We start from the raw sequence: 18,653 nt of genomic DNA, 5'->3' as shown, positions 1-18,653 counted from the left end.
GTTGGCATTATTTAGCCAGGTTGGCAGAGACACATGTAATGCTTACCTTCATAAGATGCTTGTAGAGTACTGACCACAGAGATTAATCCAGCTACAAGGCATACAAGGCAGACCAGTTTCCAATCTCAGATCTCTAACAATGCTTGGTACTTTCCATTTAACAAAAGCAACTAAACAGTAAGTGTGAAAGTGGTGAGTGCCTGCAATTACAAATGCCACTCAATACTCCGAATTTTAAAAGCACAGCTCATTCAGGGAAGCCCTTCGAAGATATATCACCTTGCTTCCAGACATATTCAATCATTGGTAAAATATTTTGATTTTTTGTCAAATTACCTCTCACTGCTTTCATCCTCTAAATACTGTCACTGAACATGAGCGTGCCTGAGAGGTGCAATAGCAGATAGACTTCACATCCCAGCTGCAAGGCAGAGGTAAGTATCCTAATTAATGTGAAAATGGAGCACTGCCACATTTCAAGACCACCCTCAAAATCTTCAGCAAATCTTGACACCACTTTAAAAAACACCTGATTATGCACTTGTTATTATATCTGATATCTTGAAGGCACAACTTGATATACAGCAAAGCTTTTGGATGATAATGACTCCTCTTAAAATTACTAAAATCAAGGTTTGTGATAGATCACAGAGAACCCCAGGTTAGAGGTTATGATCTTCTGCCTCATCTACCCTCATCCTCTGTCAGAGGTGACTGACTCTGCAGCAATGCATGTCTTAACCTCAGACACTCGAAGGTGTAGTGATGTCATCAACTGTGAATCTTGTGGTACAGAGCAATAGAAATAGAAAGTCCTGTTCCACCTTCCAGCTACATGTTTCCATTACTTTCCTTGCTCTGGTGTTGGTATGCATCCACCTCAGAAATGAGCAGGTTTAAAAATCTAAGCTGATGGGAAATGATCCCTGATAAAACTTAAGTGCATATGTGTTTCATTTTCAAACAATTATCTCTTGATAACCACTGCCTGTAAGAAGTCAGATGACTCGTGCTGCAGTGGTAGATAGGAAAGTACAGGAAAGAGCCAACTGGTTGCTTTGTAAGCAGCAGCCTACACTTCAACCAGCTCAGCCCTGCTACAAAACTGCACCTTCAGCAGGTGAAACCAAACCACATGTGCTTGTTCTTGCTGCCTCCTGTGCAAGGCATTGGCAGAGAAGTGGAGAACATGGCTGGGAGCCATGGTTATGGTTTGAACGAACATCACTTTTCCATCAGCTGAATGTGAGTCAGAGCCCTCGGCTCAGGTGCCTCAGACTTCCTTACACTGACCAAGTGTCACTTTGCATTTGATATGGGTTTTTTTTGTCTACCATTGCTCTGTCTTTTCCACCCCACATGTTAAGATCTTCCTATTTCCCTCAAGAGTCGAAATACATTTGGTCTCGTTTTCTGGACCTGTCTCCTTACTTTTTCAGCTCTTTTCACAATCACTCCTGTATTAAGTAGCAATTACACTAATTTCACGATTACAAGCTGTACTGACTATAAGCCGCATTTCTAGGTGGTGGCAAACATTTCGTTCTTTGTCCATACATAAGCCTCACCCAATTACAAGCCGCTTTGTCGTTCGCAGCGAGGACCGGCGTGCAACAAAGTTGCCAAATAGTTACAGAATCGCTGCATGGCAGGGTTTACTGGTTCGGCTCGGGCTGTGAGGGTTCGACCCACTCAGGGCTGCCGACAAGGCCAGGTGGCCCGGTTTGGCGCTGCCGCTCAGCGGGGCCACTCGGGGCCGGCTGCCGCTGCCGCTGGGCTTGCTCGCCCTGGCCCAGCGCTGCGCCACGGTGGCAGGGGGGCACGGAGCCCGCTGGCACCCACGGTGATGATGGGAGGCGGGGATGGAGCCCCCCCGTTCCCATGGCGGTGGTACATGGGGACGGGAGTCCCCTGCCTCCCCCCAAGCCGCGGGGCCAGCAGGAGGGAGGCCCCATCTACTCCCCCGGGCTGCGTTGCCTGAAGGAGGGAGCCCCCCTGCCTCCCCACCCCGTGCTGCCTGCATGGAGCCCGGCTCCACCTGCCGCAAAACAGAGTAACCAATTTGCAATAATCGCGTAAATGCCGGATTTTACTGGCTGGTGCTCGACTTGGCACCTCGGTTTGCACTTCCGGGATTGGAAATGTCAGAAAATTATTCACATATAAGCCGCTCCTGAGTGTAAGCCGCATTTCTGGTGTGGGAGTAAAATTTTGGTCAAAACGGTGCGGCTTGTAATCGTGAAATTACTGTACTTTAAATGAGTCCCTGTTACACATATTTGGTGCAAGTTTTTTTTTTTGATGGGATAAATCAGTCACAGTCTGGAAGTGCATTACCTAAGCACTTAAGGACAAAGATATTTCAGCTTAATGCCAGAAAGGTGGACTCTTGTCTTCTCCCTTTTTTGGTTGACAAGGGACGCAAGTAAAACACACCCTATCTTTTCCATTTTCTTATCTCAAACTTCTGACACACAGAAGGAGCTCACAAGTAGATGTGAAGATAGAGATATGCATACAGATAGTATATCCCTGTCTCCAGTTACAAGCAAGAAGTCCGTTTATTCCTTTGAATGAATATTTGCAGGAACATTTACTGGGATTATTGCAAACACTCACTTCTCTTAACCACAGCCCAAAAAAAAGTTACTTGAAGAAGGAACACAGTGATTCTACTGTGGGGCCCCAGCCCTGTGTTTGCTTCGAGTTTCCTTGTCACTTCACATTCTGCTTTTTACTACAATGGTCTATACAGAGACAGTTATTGCACTGAAGAAGCAAGAAACACTCCTGAACAACCTTCAGAAATATAAAAAGAAGAAAGTACATGATGTCCAGGCAGTAAAGAAATGCCCCAGTTCTAAAAAAAGGAGGGTTTAAATGAAACACCAGCAGGTTGATTTTCTGACAAGTGAAACAAGAATGTGGGATGAATTCCTGAGGAGAATCTTAAAAAAAAGAATAGAGGAAAAGCACAGGATGTTCTACTGTTTCAGCCACACAGGCTTCAGTCTTCTTTCAAACTTGTGGCAGAGCACACAATGACCAAAACACTATCAATGGCTGAAAAATGTTGGTGACCACCAGCTCAAAGAGCTGTAGTGTGACGAAAGACTGCAACAAAGAAACATCTCACTAAGAAAAAGGATCATTAAACGAAGCAAAACAAACCAAAACCACCTGTCATCAAGCCCTTGCTAAAACCCCTGGTGACAAGAAATAGAAAAACTCTCCACAGAAAAGCACAAAGATTACTGCTGAATATCCCTTCATGGTACTGATTTTATTTTCTTGTGTCTTGTACAAGACACAGAAATAAAAAGTCATAAAAACAGAACAAAAGTTTTAAAATTGAGAAACATATTTTGTCTCATACCAATGGGAAATCAGCTCATTTATGAACCGCAAGGGTGTAAGTGCTTCTTCTTGACTGTTTCTCACTTAAGGATTTAGTGGACATACTTTACCAAGCCCAAAAGCTATCCCCAGGCTAGGAAAAAAAGACAAAAAGCAAAGAAGTAGATGTGGTGTGGCTGCATTGTTAGCTCAGATAGTCCTGAACAAAAGTTCCCTCTCAGAGGGAATGCTGTCATCACTAACTCATCTACATCTTGATCAATCTCTCTGTATCGTCAGAAAACTGGAAAAGGTGTCCATATGTCTGACAGGCTGCAGAACAGAGGAAAACATTTTAAAAACAGCTCTGAGAAACTGTCTCAGATTTCCTGCTCATTACACACCCAACTTAAGCACTCAAAATCCCACTCAATAATTTGTCAACACATAAAGTCAGTTCCACCAAATGATCGATATCCCTAACCAGAGCAGGGATAAATGCCTGTGTAATACACCATGGTACTGTCAGCTTTGAGTAAGCTGAACCTGGATGGACAAAGGGGCCACCCAGCCTGAAGCTGCTGCCTAGCTGATAGACAGACAGGGAAATTAAAGACACAAGGTCTCTGTTTCTCAAAAGATGTCAGAGGAGGTTCTTGATTTAGGCCATAGAAATCTGTGACTACATACCTGGTAATGATGACAATAGACTATAATCCCAAGGGCACAGGTGTTACCACCACTGTACACTCTCTCTCTCAAACTATGCCTATGTGCAAGGTAAGCAATGAGCAAAGCATCATGTATGGATACACTGCCAAGGGGCTCACTGAAGGTACTCGCTGTCTTGGGGTGATGTTATGGTGCTTGTATCCCCCAGTTGTGTGTTCTGTTTAAGTGAAGGTTTGTTTTGTCTACTTATCAGTTGGCTCCCCTCCCCCATCGTCTGTGCTTCGGGGAGGCTAGGTTTGCTGGCTCGGGCTGGCTTTTGCTTGCTTGCTTGGTTTGCTGGCTTTAGCTTTGCTGGCTTTTGCTTATTAGACAGTTTAGTTCTGCAGTCTAATCTCTTTCCCTGGACTGTTTTTTTTTTTTTTTGTTCTTTCTTTCTTTCCCTTTCTGTATACCATCTGAACCTGTTCCAGACCGGGACCTGGGAAACACCAAGGAACACCGGGAGTCTGCAATTTGTGATCTGCAGCAGTCATCCCCGGCACCAGAGACTAATACCACTCGCAGGAGAGATTTTCTGAGTTTGTCATCCTCTCAGAGCGGTGTTGTTCATTTTCTTTTCTTGTGTTGGGGAGTGTTTTGTTTGTTAAATAAACAGGTTTTTTCCATTTTTCCTCTGAGGAAATTCTTCCTGAACTCAGTGGTGGGGGGAGGAGTCGTGGGGGTTTTGTTTTCTGGGGGTTCCTTCTGGAGGTTTTCCCCCAAATTTGCCCTGAACTAGAATACTCACATACAGAGGGATGTGAGGCTACACAGCCCAGCCTGAGTGCTTGCCCTGCAGGCCTGGACACGGAGATCTGGAAGCAAACTCATGCTTCTATGGGGGACAGCCAAGCCTTTTATAATTTTTCTGAACCTCAAGTGAGCTGCCTAGCAGATCTTAAGGATCTTGACACTTACTCTGGTAAACTGCCATTTGTGAAGCACTCTACTGAATCAAGAAGAGTGGTAACTTCATTTAAGATAAGCATCTACTTCAAGAGGCCCTTCAGACACATATAACCTCAGAAGTGGAACCTTAGATTGGAAATGATCCAACTTGTAATGGAGATTAGCTTTTAACTCTGAATCTAATATATATTTTTTATTCTGCAAACTTCTTGCCTTAGAGAAAACAGAATTTGTAAGTAGTGATCCAAGATGTGATCCATGTTACACACCTGAATTTCAAGGGTTATGATTTCATCAACTTGCTTTTCGACATTATTAGCTTCATAGTTGTTCTTCACCTGAGAAATATTTTCAAAACATGCAGATGCTACCTGAACTTATGGTTCCCATAACTTCGCCTGTTTAATGTTTCTGGAGGAAAGGAAGTGCAGAGGAGCACCTGGGTAGCATCAGTCTTCCAGAATCCTTTGCACCAACAAATCTGGTTGCATGACAACTGCTTGTGCTGGGGAGGGAGAGGTGGGCACCACACATGAATGAGAGCTGTAGCCTTTTCTACCATCTCTTGATATCTGATCCTCTATTGTACTATAAGCTCCAACATTTCAGCACAGAAACCCTGCTTCTCTCCACGCTACTGATCCCACAAATCACCCAGATCAACCAGCCTACATCTCAGTATGTGATGGGATGAAGAGGGTCTTCACCCCCAGCTGCCATCTGACACAAGCATTAAATTATCTTATCAGGATCTGTATTTAGCATAATGTTTGGGCAGAGTGGAGCCAAAGGATGGCAATTAATGTTGACCTACATGGCAAAGCACACAATCTATTTTTGCCTCATTTATTATGACCTATTTTCATGGTAGAGACAATAAGCTGGAGCTAAATACAGAATGTGACTCATATATCCCCTGTTCAATATTTTAAGCATAATTCTGTACAACAGTTGAGTTACTGGCTCAGTCCTCTTTTACTGTAAATATTATTGGTAAATGTTGTGCTATTTTTTTGGCTGAGCCATTTTTTTAACTACTTTTGTATTGTTGGTAAAAAAATCAAATTTCTTCTAACCACATTATGATGAGGATATTGTAACAGACATCATAACGTATCTTCAAAGGCTGAAGACTAGTAAAGGGAGGTTTTAACGTTTCTCTTATTCACACAGTTTGGCTTACTTCACAATACTTGAACATTAAAATGCTTCCCACCATTTTAGAGCTTTTTGGTCATGAGACCATTCACACCTCCTTGTGATTCATGGTTGTAGCTCGACTTTTCCAATGAGTAAGTATTGTAAGGCACAAATTGCAGGCAGGAAACTCTTCAGCTTGTTCATGATAAAACAGAAACAAAAAAGAAAAGCTGTAGCAGAGAAGTGATTTCTTTGCAAAACAAACTTCCCCATTAAGACCACCATATAACCCTTTTTCTCAACTAGAGACCAAGGTATTTGAAACAAAGTGCTGGCTAAACAAAAGGAGAGTATGCAGTAAGCATAAAATAAAAGCAAAGAGGAAATTTTAAAATATCTTGTTACTTATACAGAAAGTCTTCAAGGTCATTTAACTTTGAAAAAGAGGCATTTTTATTTCTAAGTTCTTTAGCAAAACAATTGCAGTACTTTTTTTACTAATTGTACACACTGTCTTCTGTTTCAGGCACATCTGTTTTTGTGAAGTTTTCATTACCTCCTCATCAGTCCTAGGAGAGCAATCATACACTCTGTTTTGCAAAGGCTACAACAGGCAGAGTATCTCCTCACACTAATGATGTCTCCAATTGCTCTGAAGAACTACTCATTCATTTTTCTTCCTTCTTCCTCCACTGCAGTCAAATAATTAACTGCCCTACAAATACAGAGGGAGGGAAGAGATACATAGAACATCACTGAAATGGAAGCAGTTCGTTCTGTGATGGAGGAGGATATAATTTATATGCAAAGATATCAGATCCTTAAAACAAAAACGTAGCAATCAATGCTGGTAGCAGAACTTCTACAGATAGGAGACAAGTGATGTTTCTAGGATGCAATGACTCCTTTAAGCTTGTTTCCCTTCAGATCAAATGATAGAGGGCACTGCAGTGAGCCAACTTGCAAACAATAGCTGAAATGATTGTACAGAATTGTTTGGCACAGACATCTACAATTAGACACAGGATTTCCTTTTAAATTCCACAGGGACTTCCACATCCCTGTCTTTCTTTACTATGGTTGAACACGAGGAACAAACAAGGTGTTCCTAACTCCGGAAAGAGGAAGAGAGGGGAAAAAAACCCCAAGCTGCCAGTAAAGACATAAAGAAAACTTGATCATGCCCACGTGGACTGAAAATAACCTTCAAGGGTCAACTGCTAAGCTAAAAAGGAGACCCCTATTCCCACATAGGAAAGAAGACATTGTTTATTCTCATGAAATAATTTAATCATTTAACTTTCAGAACACTCCTTCTGAGAAACGGAATGCTGTGCAAAGAAAGTCGTTGTTATTCTGTCTGATAAAGACATATCAGACAAATAAAACAACAAAATCAGGAAGAGGGTTGCTTAAAAAACAGAGTTGCTGAATTTCTATTACAAGTTTTTATCCTTGTGCTATATAACAAAGCCAAAAGAAGAACGGTAAATGTTGTTTCCAGTCTTTCTTCTCTTCCTCCACTAGGTGTCTTCTAATTCTTCACTTTTTCAAGGTAAATTCAGACTATGCACAGTAAGAAAGTCTTTGCTTACAACTCATTCTCAGAATTGTATCTTAATGTACAAACAGAAATGTGAAGGGGAGACCTGTATGAAAAGTAACTATTTGAGCAGTAACAGAATTTGAAGTTCCATAACTTCAGGAACAATCACAGCTTCCATGTCACATGGTATGTCCCTTCCATAGGAGAGACAAAGTGGCTTTCACTCTTTATAATCAGTTTTCCTGAAAAACTGGCTGAGCAGTACTGGTATAAAGGAATGAAGCCATCAACCATTTCTGCTGTTCCAGAGATGAGTTGTTATGCTTGCTAAAGATCCACAGATGGCAGCATTGATGCAGTAATTAGTCCTCACCATAGCAGAGGTCAAAACCATTTCATTCAACTGTTTCTTATTTGAGACTAAACCCCATTTTCCAGAGTCAGAGATCTTAGCAGCAGGCAGTACTAGCACTGGGTCAGGAATTGTCGGGCAGTAAAGAGAAGCCAGATCCAGGATCACTACTACAAGACACTGTGTCAATCACTGACTCAATAACAATGACAGGTTAGGCCCAGTTATTTTGGAAATAAACTAGACAGTAATGAGTGCTGTGAGCCATGGGCTGCTGGTACAGTTCTTATGGTTACCTTCACATGCTGCCAAATTTGAAAGAAGAAGGAATACAGAGATGTCCAACATCCTGGCACTTTTATTGCCCTTTCTTCTCTCACTGCTCCTTGTTTGCACAAGCTTTGCACTCCCTCTCATTTCCGCTGTTTGGGTAAGTGATGTGAATTTGGTGGTTCCGATCATCACATAGCATATGGCTCAGTTACAAGCAAACGAAGGCAATGTCCCAGATGTTCAAAGACTAAAATAAGAAATTATTGACAGGCAGTATGATTTGGAGGCAAAGGATTAAAGTGGCAGAGTATACAGAATACCCAAGTCCCAGTTCAGTTTTCACCAATCCTTCCTATCTTAAACCCAACTTAACCAATACAATGTCTGCAGAAGGAAAACAGCTGCTTAAATTATTGAACTTCAGATCTATGCCTGACTTACTCTCCTAGGCTTCTTCTCATGACAAAGCTCAGGATTTTCAGCTCCTTCCCTTTAATGTGACTCTGTGTGTGTCTGTGTGTGTGTGTAAAATAGATACAATTTTTGTAGTGCACAGTTGGTTGGGAAATACAGAGTCCACTGACTGGACCCAGCTCCACACCTGAATCTGAAACCACCTGCTTGCAGCCAGCTCTGCTGTCCACCATAGCCAGCTCAGAGCACAAACTGGCCTAGTCCTGTGCTCTGGTGCACTGAGCACACTCATACTCAGCTGCTCTTTCATTTCCCTCCAAGGACAATGCTGAGCCTGCCCAGCAGAGCTTCTAACCAGTCAGATTCACTGCCACGCAGCAGGCACCAGGCTGCTTTGTCCCAGTCTGGATTATGCCAGCCCCTTTATCATCCTGATGCTCCCTCTCATGTCACCTCAACTCCACCATAGCACACCAAGCTCCACAACCCCAATGCACTGCTGCTTGCTCATCTGCGCCAGGGACAGGTGGCACAGACAGAACAGCTTTAGAAGATGTCACTTCCACAAAGCAAGCCACCTGCCAGGGCTGGGCAACACACTGCAAGGCACCCTTGAATCTCAAGTGCTTATTCTAATTTCACATAGCCCACTCTCACTTCAGGCACTTTTGATTAAACCCTTCACTAGTCTGCTAAAGCCTATGTAGCAATTTTTAATTGTTTAATTTCTGACAACATATACCTGGCCTAGGTACTGACAGATCTTGTCCAAACTCCTGAACTCTGGAGGAGTCAGAACAATTTTTCCCTACTCGTGCACTTGACTTCAAAGGAATCTGAGTACACGCAGCTCCAAATAAAGACATTTCTTTTGAAACACTATTCCTGGGAGGCATATCAAGTTTCAGAAAAATACTTCTTATGCACCTGAGACTTTTAAGAGCAGTTTAATAGTAAAAACATCACATACCTAGTAAGGAAAAAGTATTGGAAAAAAACTCTCCTAGACACTTCCAAACTGGAACAACTAACTAGATCCTGACAATGCAGATTTTAAAAAAAGAAAATAAGGAAGTTGATGCTCAACTCATGCAGGTTTTAAAAATCTATGAAATATCTGTCATGATAAATGTGTACTTTTTGCATTAAAAAAGCTGCTTCCTAACAAAACAGAACACAGGAACGCAGAGCAGACCCAGAAGTTTAAGAAATTTGCCAAAGGCAATGTGGGTTAATCAACAAGCATAGAGCTGTGTTGGTATTTGCCATGAACTAATATTAGACTCCGGAGACTCTTGAGATTGTTGGTGTGTAAAAGACCACTGTTTCTAGACCACTAGCCCACTGTCATAGCCATCTCAGAAATGCAACTTTCATTTTAATTAATTTTTGAAATATTGTTTCTTTCAAAGGCTGACTGACAGTGATAAACAGAAGAACTACAGGCCAGATGCATTGTATATTTTTTAGGCTATTTAGTGACACAGGGTGTGTCCTGGCTGTTTTGAGAGATGATGCAGGGGGGTAGGGGAAGGGAGGAGGGGTAGGAAAAAAACCCAAATGAACCCAGGAGAAACATGGAATGTAGTGGGTTTTTTTAAAGGGAAAAAACAAGAGCTCCTTCCTCAAACCATACCACGTACTAGCAAAACAGGGAAGAGAAAGCAAAATATGACAGTAAATAAGACATATCAGGTACAGCTAACTAGCTCTCTTAAGCTGCTCCCTTTTCCATCCTTTCATCTGCCGCACACCGCATTTATAACCTCTCAGACAGACAAGAGGGAGAAGAGGGACAGCTATGCCTTGACACAGCGTCTAACAACCCATGGCAAAACTGGAAACCGAAATAACTTTATGCATTCAGTACCATGACAACTTTTAACCAGTAGTTTATTCTTAAGTATTCGCTATGGTGAACACAGTATGGGAATAAAAATGAAGCCAGTTTTCATCAAGGTTGAGAACAGTGACCCAAAACTGCATGTGAACTCACCCACAACAGTAAGCTGGTAAGGTAACAAACTGACATGGGAGAGTTGCTTCCTGCACCACTGATGCAGTGAACCATGCAAGAAGCTTCAGTTCTTTCTTTTCAATAGATCCAAAAGGTGAAAAGTTGGAAAGAAGAAGACCTCAAGACAGCTCCCTACCAAACTGAGGCAGAGAGCAATCCTTCTGTCGCACTGTGTGCAGAACTTCTCTGTATCCGCTGGACAAAGCTTATATTACACAGTAAATGAACAGGAAAAACAGACTTTTCTGTACCATGACTAAACCACTGAAAGACCCAGCAGTATATTAATTCTGCAAAAGCAACAGCACGAAGGCAATCTCTTCAGTGCTGCACTTCGAGGTTGTTGCAAGCTCATTTCTTCCGAGGCTTACTGCCAGTTGGTGAAGGCACCATAAGAGACCACATGCACTTTGCCTTATCCTCAGACAGGAAATACATTGGCTTAGCTTTTAACTACTTAAAACCAGCTTAAGCACAACATAATACAACTACAATTACCTTGTCTACTGCTCAAACTTCAGAATAGCAGAACACCCCAGATGGAAACTGAGCATTTAATTCAGTAGAAGCTGGAGCAGAGGAAGTACTCACGCATCTGAGGGAAACCAATGCAAGGCACTCATTTCTAGCTGATAAAACAGCAAATGAAATAAAAATAGAGCCAGGTGCTTCCTACAGCAGAAACCAAAGTAACAGGGGAATGTGGCACTGCAGAGCAGCCCATTGCCTCTCACAAACCACAGGCAGTGCAACTTCTGACTTGGGTGTTCACCTCCAAATGCTTATCACCCTGCAGCTGCAGCCAGCTGAGCACCTAGACAAAGAGTGTGCAACTGCTGGTACTTCGAATACCTCTTTTCAGCATACTGCTGCCAAACAGAGCTACCCCCTTCAAGCCTGGGGGAAGGCCTGCCAGCCTACAAGCAGCAGAAAGGTTTGGCTGCCTCCTCTCCACCACGAAAGCTGTGAAAAGCCTGAGTGAAAGCACAACACAGACTGACATGTTGCAGCAAACCAGATGGATGCGTAACCTGCCAGCAAACTCAACTGGGCTGCTGTTAGTCACCTGTGCAAACTGTGGGATTTATTCCAGCTGCCCTCACAAGGCATGACTTCCCTTGCAGGCCACCCTCCAGACAAAATGACAGCTAGAAGACGTCACACTTCCCACCCTCCCTCAAAAAGACAAGTCAAGAGACAACTCACAGCATATTGGTTCTCTGATCCCAAACTCAACATCTGCCTGTTTTCCATTTAACCCACAAAATCACTTTAGCACTTTCTCTTTTGCTAAGGGAGGTACTAGCTGTCCACTTGCCTGTTTTGGCACATTCACAGTGCACTTCAGCTTGGAAGGTGCCTCCACACTTCTGTATGTTTTCCCAAAATAAAGTACTCTTGCCTAGGAGAGTTCAAAAGTCCAGTTCTTCCCTTCCAGAAGATATACATATGGCACTGAATTTCACTGAACTTTTACTGAACAGCTGAAAACAGCACTTTGTTCTGTTGAAGCATGCTCTGGACTTGCTTTACTAATGATAAAGCCACTGAAGAGTTTTCAGCACTGGTTAGTCCTTTTAAGACACTCCTCAGCCTTAAAATATTAAGTACTATATTTTTCAAGGGTGACCTGGGTAGGATTTGCAGCTCACTGCATTCAAAAGGCCTTTGGAATGATGAAAAAAAAGCAAGTTTCATATTAGTTTACCTAAACAGGAAAAAATGAAATATTTAAAGGTAATCTACATACCAAAAATCATCTCCAGGTCCCTCCCTCTAATTACTTTAACCATCACACTGACTTAGGCAGACACCTACATGCTAACACAAACCCATTTAGCTGAGATAAATTACATGACTCCAGTAGAGAGGGGCTTCTTTCACCAGAAGTTATCTTGAGCACTAAGTGAGGATCACCTACCTACACTAGTTTTACAGTCAGTGAAGAAAGATGTTCTCACAAACCTGCTTCTGGCTATTTCTGAACTGCAGGTCTTTGCTGTTTCTGGCACCAAGTGAACACCCTGGCAAATTCCCGATGACATGTCAGGAGGAGATGAAAACATTATTGCTCCACGCTCAACACAGAGCTCTCTGCTACCCCCTCCCAAAATTTGCCAACCAGAGACCTGAAACCACAAGCACTCTACAGAGAATACGGAATGAGCTCCTTCTCTGAATGGCTTTTCTAAAGGGTTGATCTTTTTTCAAGCTGACAAAGAGGAAACACAGGAAGTTAGTCTTCTTTACCTACAATCCTTTGTGAATACTCCCATCCCTCTAAGATGTCTGTTGCAATGACACAGCTGAGAGATTTTACTCCGTTTTTACACAGGCTAAAACCTCTTTTCATACAGCATTTTTCAACAAAGCTCTTGAATAAGCATGTTATTAATTTAGACAGCAAATAAAATACAGAAATATTGGTGCTGTGTTAATGAAATGTTCTAAGTACAGGCATAAACACAGTTGTGTATTCAAGTGAATCAAACTTCTCATTTCAAATGCAGTGACTTTCTGTCACTTTCAGACTGACTACTATCCAAGGCAATATAAATAAAATGGGGATTTCCACAAAAATCCATCAGACTATGCTCTACTGAAAACACATTTACACTGTGCTTGTTAGAAACTTATGCATAACCAACATGTGTACTCTTGCAGATACCTTTTTACGGAAACTTTAACATAAAATATGCTTTTATTATATCACAAACATTTAAAAGTTGAAAAGATATGTAGTACAACAGCCCAACCCAGTCTGACCACACTGGAAATATTATAAAAGTTTGACTGTTGAAAGGTAATAGAAATACCAGCTCACACACACCACACCTATGTAAAATAGTAACTTTTAAGTATGACCAATAAAAAAGCTCAAAACTAGCGAGATTACGTCATTGTTTCCTGCCTGTGAAGAAAAGCTATTTTAGCTAAGTGAAGCTGAGAAAAGAAGAGGAAGTCTAAATCTTCTACAGATTTGGGGCCATGAAAGAAGCATCTCTGAAGAGGTTTTGTAGAGCACAAAAGGTAAGTAATGATCCCTTATACCATGCTAACAAAGTAACTTGGATGTTCATACATGTTGCTAAGTGACTTCTTTGTTCAGAAGCCAAACACAGCCATTAATGTTAGAACTAATGAAAAGATTTAATTTTTTAATGCATTTTCAAAATATCAGTAGCATTCTATAAATAATATTTAAAGAAAAAATAATCACATTTGTAAAAGTATAGTACTATAAATACTGTTGTTCAGGATTTTAAGAAATATTTTAGAAGTATGCAATAAATGAAAACATTAGTAAGTAAATTTATCACTATAAGAAAAATGTTTGTTTTCATGAAACTAAAACCAGGAGATTGTGTTACTTGGTATCTCTGTGCTTCACTGAAAGCCATGGTCTCCTTGGGGAAATGCAAGCAAATATAAGGGATAGATAAAGTAAAAAGGGGGAATGGAAAGAGAGACATACACATGGGCCTTTAAAGGAAGCACTGGATCACACCAGATTCAGCTTCCTCTCTTCCCATCAACATCAGGCTACTGGTTATTTCGAAAACATGACCTGATCAGAAACAATTACAGTCATTGCAAGTCCAAAGGAGACAAGAGCAAAACCAAAATTAAAATCTATGATGTTTCTTAATAGTCAAGTGAATTTTTCCACCTGTCTTATACATCACTAATCAATTCACCTGCCAAATCACTCAGGATATTAAGCTTGGTAGTTCTGCACTGTCATACACAATCACTAGCAAGAGAGAAAAAAAACAGAACAAAAAGAGAAAAAAACCCCACTTAAAATGTGCAAGGGCAGGGGGGAGGTATTAAGCAACATTTGGACAACTTTGCGCAGCAGTAGTGAAAGTGGAACAGTGTGCCAATAATATTTTAACTGTGCTGCCAGCACATGCACAACATTTTTTAGCATATGCTATTTAACTTTCAATAAGGTTTTCTAGCATTAATTCTTTTATTTTTCTTATTTTTAAAGTTCTCAACACAATGAGGAATTTGAGAGGTATTCATACAGATGTCCTCCAAACCTGTTTTGCATTACATACACAGCTTTTCCCATACAAAACATAAATTCTGTTTTATGTTCTAATGTCCCTATCTGTGGCAGAAAAACACACCTTTTTTTTGTTTTGTACAGCTGAAAAAAAAGACCTTGAGTTAAGGACTAAATATTTCTATGCATAACTTTTTTATAGATCTGTAAACTGGAGAACTGTAAGAAAATTAGAAGCCCAAACTTCATACTTCAAGGCAGAAACATAACTGTATAAAGATTTAACAGATCATATTTAAGTTAGTTACTCCATGGATACTCTTCTCAAAAGCAGCTGGTATTTGCCAGTGTCAAACCAGGATGCCAGATTAATGAACACTGGTTCAATCCCCTATGCATTCCAGTAGCACTGAGAAAGTCTTTGGCAACATTACAGAGAAAGCATTAACCACATGGGCAGTAACAATAAACCTGGTTTTCAATGCATTCTTCATTTCTGGAGATAAAACACAGAGGAACTATGTACCCTTCTGCTCTTGAGAACAATTCTGGTGCCTAACAGATACTGTAGAACTTCGTTGGCTGTTTGTCACAAGTGGGAGGATCAGACAAACAAGTAATTTGTTCCTTCTCCTCCTCCTCTTCACAAAGCTGCCACAGGCTGTGTAAAAGGCCAGACAAGAGGAACCCTCCCACATAAAGTCATGAAACTGTGACCACAGCAAGAGCCGGGAAAGTGCTGGGGGTGAGGGTTAAACAAAGCACACAAATACCAGGTAAGGTCTGCCATCCTCATGGGCTTCACAGCAAACTAGGTATCCTCTCCTTCAGCTCTCATCACCTGAGCCTGCACAGTGACACTTCAGATGTCCAACTCCTATGACCAAGAAGCTGGATGAAGGAACATAATTGTGTTCCGGGGTAGGTGGCTACTAGACAGCAACTTTTCCCCCCAAACAAATACTGTTCCCCTATGGCCTGGCTGGAGACTGTGCTGCTTCCGTTCTTTTTACTATTTTAAACGGGAAGTCTATTAATCTATTCATTTTATTCATATGTTGGGTGGGTGGTTCTGATGTCCTGGGATTCAACACTGTATTAGAATCTATGTAGATACTCAAACAGTTTTTTTGGTGTCTTTTATGAACAAGCACCTGTTCTTTTGGGAGTTAGGTCCTACACAGATAAAAGGCAAAGTCAATACTCTTTGCATATCCAAATGTCACTACATGCTGTGCTAACTTGTTTCTATTCATAATTAGTTTTAGTCAAGATTTTTTAATAGAGACAGCTCGAAGAAAGAGTTTCTTCAGAAAATAGCTCTGGTAGCTCAAAACCAAGTATTTCAATCTAATTATCAGCTATTGATGCACACCTGAAATGTCAATATTGACTTTTTGATCCCTTATATCAAAAGGTCCCTTAGGTAATTAAAGTACTTTATTAAAACATGCTTATAAACACTATTTTCACAAGTCCGACAATATGCGTATTTCCCTCAGAGGATGATAATGTATTTGCAGTTAGAAAAAGCAACAAGCTAGGACATTTCAGAGCTAAACAATAGTTTTATCACTAAACACCATCCTAAAACAATCTTCCTGTTTGATTTTAAAGACAGATTTTACTTGACTGAGAATAACTTCCCATATTTTATCTAATTTTAGGGTATTTATGGAGTGCAACAACTATTCCTAAATTCAATTAAACTATGACGCCAGAAAATCCCCACCCAGAAGAATACAGGATTGCATCACTGGTATTCTACAGCTTTGTGTTCACAGTGGGATTGTTGGTGAATGCCACTGCACTATGGGTGTTCAGCTGCACTACCAAGAAGAGAACAACTATAACTGTATATATGATGAATGTCGCATTACTTGACCTAGTTTTCATATTTTCTTTGCCTTTTCGGATAGTCTACCACGGGACAGAAATGTGGCCTTTTGGAGATACATTCTGCCGGATCCTCGGGGCTTTCACTGTGTTTTATCCAGCCATTGCTCTGTGGCTGCTCGCTTTTATCAGCGTAGACAGATTTATGGCTATTGTTCAGCCCAAACATGTCAAAGAGCTAAAAAATACAAAAAAAGCTGTGCTGGCTTGCACCGGAATCTGGATAATGACCCTCTCAACAACATCCCCCTTGGTGTTTTTACGATCTGATCCAGACCAAGCCTCAAATTTCACCACCTGCATGAAAATGCTTGATATCATCCATCTAAAGGAAGTAAATACCTTGAATTTTTGTCGCTTGATTTTTTTCTTTCTGATCCCCTTGTTCATTATGATGGGGTGTTACCTAGTCATTATTTATAATTTTATTCACGGCAAGACTTCCAAACTGAAGCCTAAGGCCAAGGAGAGATCCATAAGAATTATAGTCACTCTGATTGCTCAGGTACTCATCTGCTTTGTACCTTTCCACATTTGCTTTGCCTTCCTGATGCTGCAAGATGAAAATACAAGTTACAATCCCTGGGCAGCCTTTACCACCTTTCTCATGAATCTCAGTACATGCTTGGATGTTATACTGTACTACATTGTTTCCAAACAATTCCAGGCAAGAGTCATCAGTGTAATCCTTTATCGCAATTACCTTCGAAGTGTGCGCAGGAAAACTTTTCGAACTGGAAGTGTAAGATCACTCAATAATATGAACAGTGAAATGATATAAAAAGAGAAATAATGTCAGGGGACTTTTACAATGTAAGCAAGTCTTTTTTTTTTTCCAAATTCTAGCACTTGGTTACACAGAAAAATGTTCTATAACCAAAGGTAACATATATATTTGTTGCATTGTAAATATGACATAAGCAGAATAATAATTTTTCTCTCTTTTTATTTGCTCAACATCTTTTGTTGTTTCACCTGAAATGAACTAAAACCTAGCATCAGTGTTAAACTTTCCAATGCTTTTATCACCTCAAATGACTGACTAGCGTCAGATGTGAACGCGACTATTAATATAATAAAGTAGACAACACTGAAGAATTATGACGCAATGCATATATTAATTTTTTATATTTGCATAATCAAATGCTCCTGAAACTACTGTATATCCCATACTTCCAAAATTACCTTCATTCTCTCAAGATGAAATTCATTATGACTTAATGAGAAGGTATATGTAGGTAAAATTCATATTTTACTTAATTAAAAACTTCTTTGATGCAGATTTCTTATAACTGACTACATTATGCAGTCATAAAAATACCATCAAAGGGTACAATAGTAAAACTGTTAATTACCTACCTGTGGGTATGATGTGCACATTTATGACACCTTACTTTCGCAAAAAGTACCTTTTCACACATAGGAAAATACTAATTTCTCCAGACATATTAGCAGCCTATGTCCTAGCAGCAAACTCTAGATAACAAACACAAGAAACTGCAGTAGCTACTCAAGCTTTCAACTTCATTTGAATACTCACACGCTACAAAAAATGTGTCTTTATAATATCAAACACATGCTTTTTGTCCCTTATAAATCAGTCTTTAGATACTTTCACCATATGCTCTGAAAAAGTAGAAATAAAAATAGCCTAATATGGTATTTAATATTAAAAAGTCATACTCCAAGAGCTTTTATTAATTACCTCAGTTTGTGCGACACATGGAAACTCAAGTCTCTGTGATCTCACCTGCCAAAAGCTTAACCACAAAGGGTTGCAAGCTCTGTATATGTAATATGCATATCTTTTATTACACGCAGAAATCTCAAACAGAGGTCATGTAAAACCGAAGCACTGAACACCTTAAAGCTGTAAGAATTTCAGGTGCAACCATGAAATGGAGCAACAAGCTCTGGCACTCAATTTTTGAAAAACATACAAAATACCAATATGAAATGCATATGCATTTAAAAGTGAACATAAAGCACGACTTACAGTACTGTTGCATTTCTGATTTATGGCAGAAATCAGCACAACCTGATT

The 18,653-nt window shown here is 40.5% G+C and overlaps 2 protein-coding genes across 6 annotated transcripts in view; one reads left to right on the top strand and one right to left on the bottom strand.

Annotated features, from left to right (window-relative positions):
* Positions 1-18,653, bottom strand: part of UBAC2 (UBA domain containing 2) — a 117,074-nt gene that overhangs the window by 61,401 nt on the left and 37,020 nt on the right. The gene's annotated exons all lie outside the window — the stretch shown is intronic.
* GPR18 (G protein-coupled receptor 18) lies at positions 13,646-17,664 on the top strand. 2 transcript variants are annotated; one of them, XM_033051308.1, is made up of 3 exons: positions 13,646-13,728; positions 15,365-15,634; positions 16,381-17,664. In XM_033051308.1, the coding sequence occupies exon 3, from the start codon at positions 16,425-16,427 to the stop codon at positions 17,388-17,390; it is 966 nt and encodes a 321-aa protein (XP_032907199.1). In that variant the 5' UTR covers positions 13,646-13,728; positions 15,365-15,634; positions 16,381-16,424; the 3' UTR covers positions 17,391-17,664. The 2 variants fall into 2 exon arrangements, with proteins under 2 accessions (XP_032907199.1, XP_032907200.1); XM_033051309.1 differs by having other exon boundaries at positions 13,698-13,728; positions 15,545-15,634.

Source organism: Catharus ustulatus, chromosome 2 (genome assembly GCF_009819885.2).
Source record: "Catharus ustulatus isolate bCatUst1 chromosome 2, bCatUst1.pri.v2, whole genome shotgun sequence".
Classification (NCBI taxonomy): Eukaryota; Metazoa; Chordata; class Aves; order Passeriformes; family Turdidae; genus Catharus; species Catharus ustulatus.
The sequence above is the reverse complement of the archived record's forward strand: the minus strand, read 5'-3'. Positions and strand labels throughout refer to the sequence as shown.

Bases quoted from the DNA above. Each gene is read 5' to 3' on its own strand.
- GPR18 (XM_033051308.1), top strand. From the start codon at position 16,425: ATGACGCCAGAAAATCCCCACCCAGAAGAATACAGGATTGCATCACTG.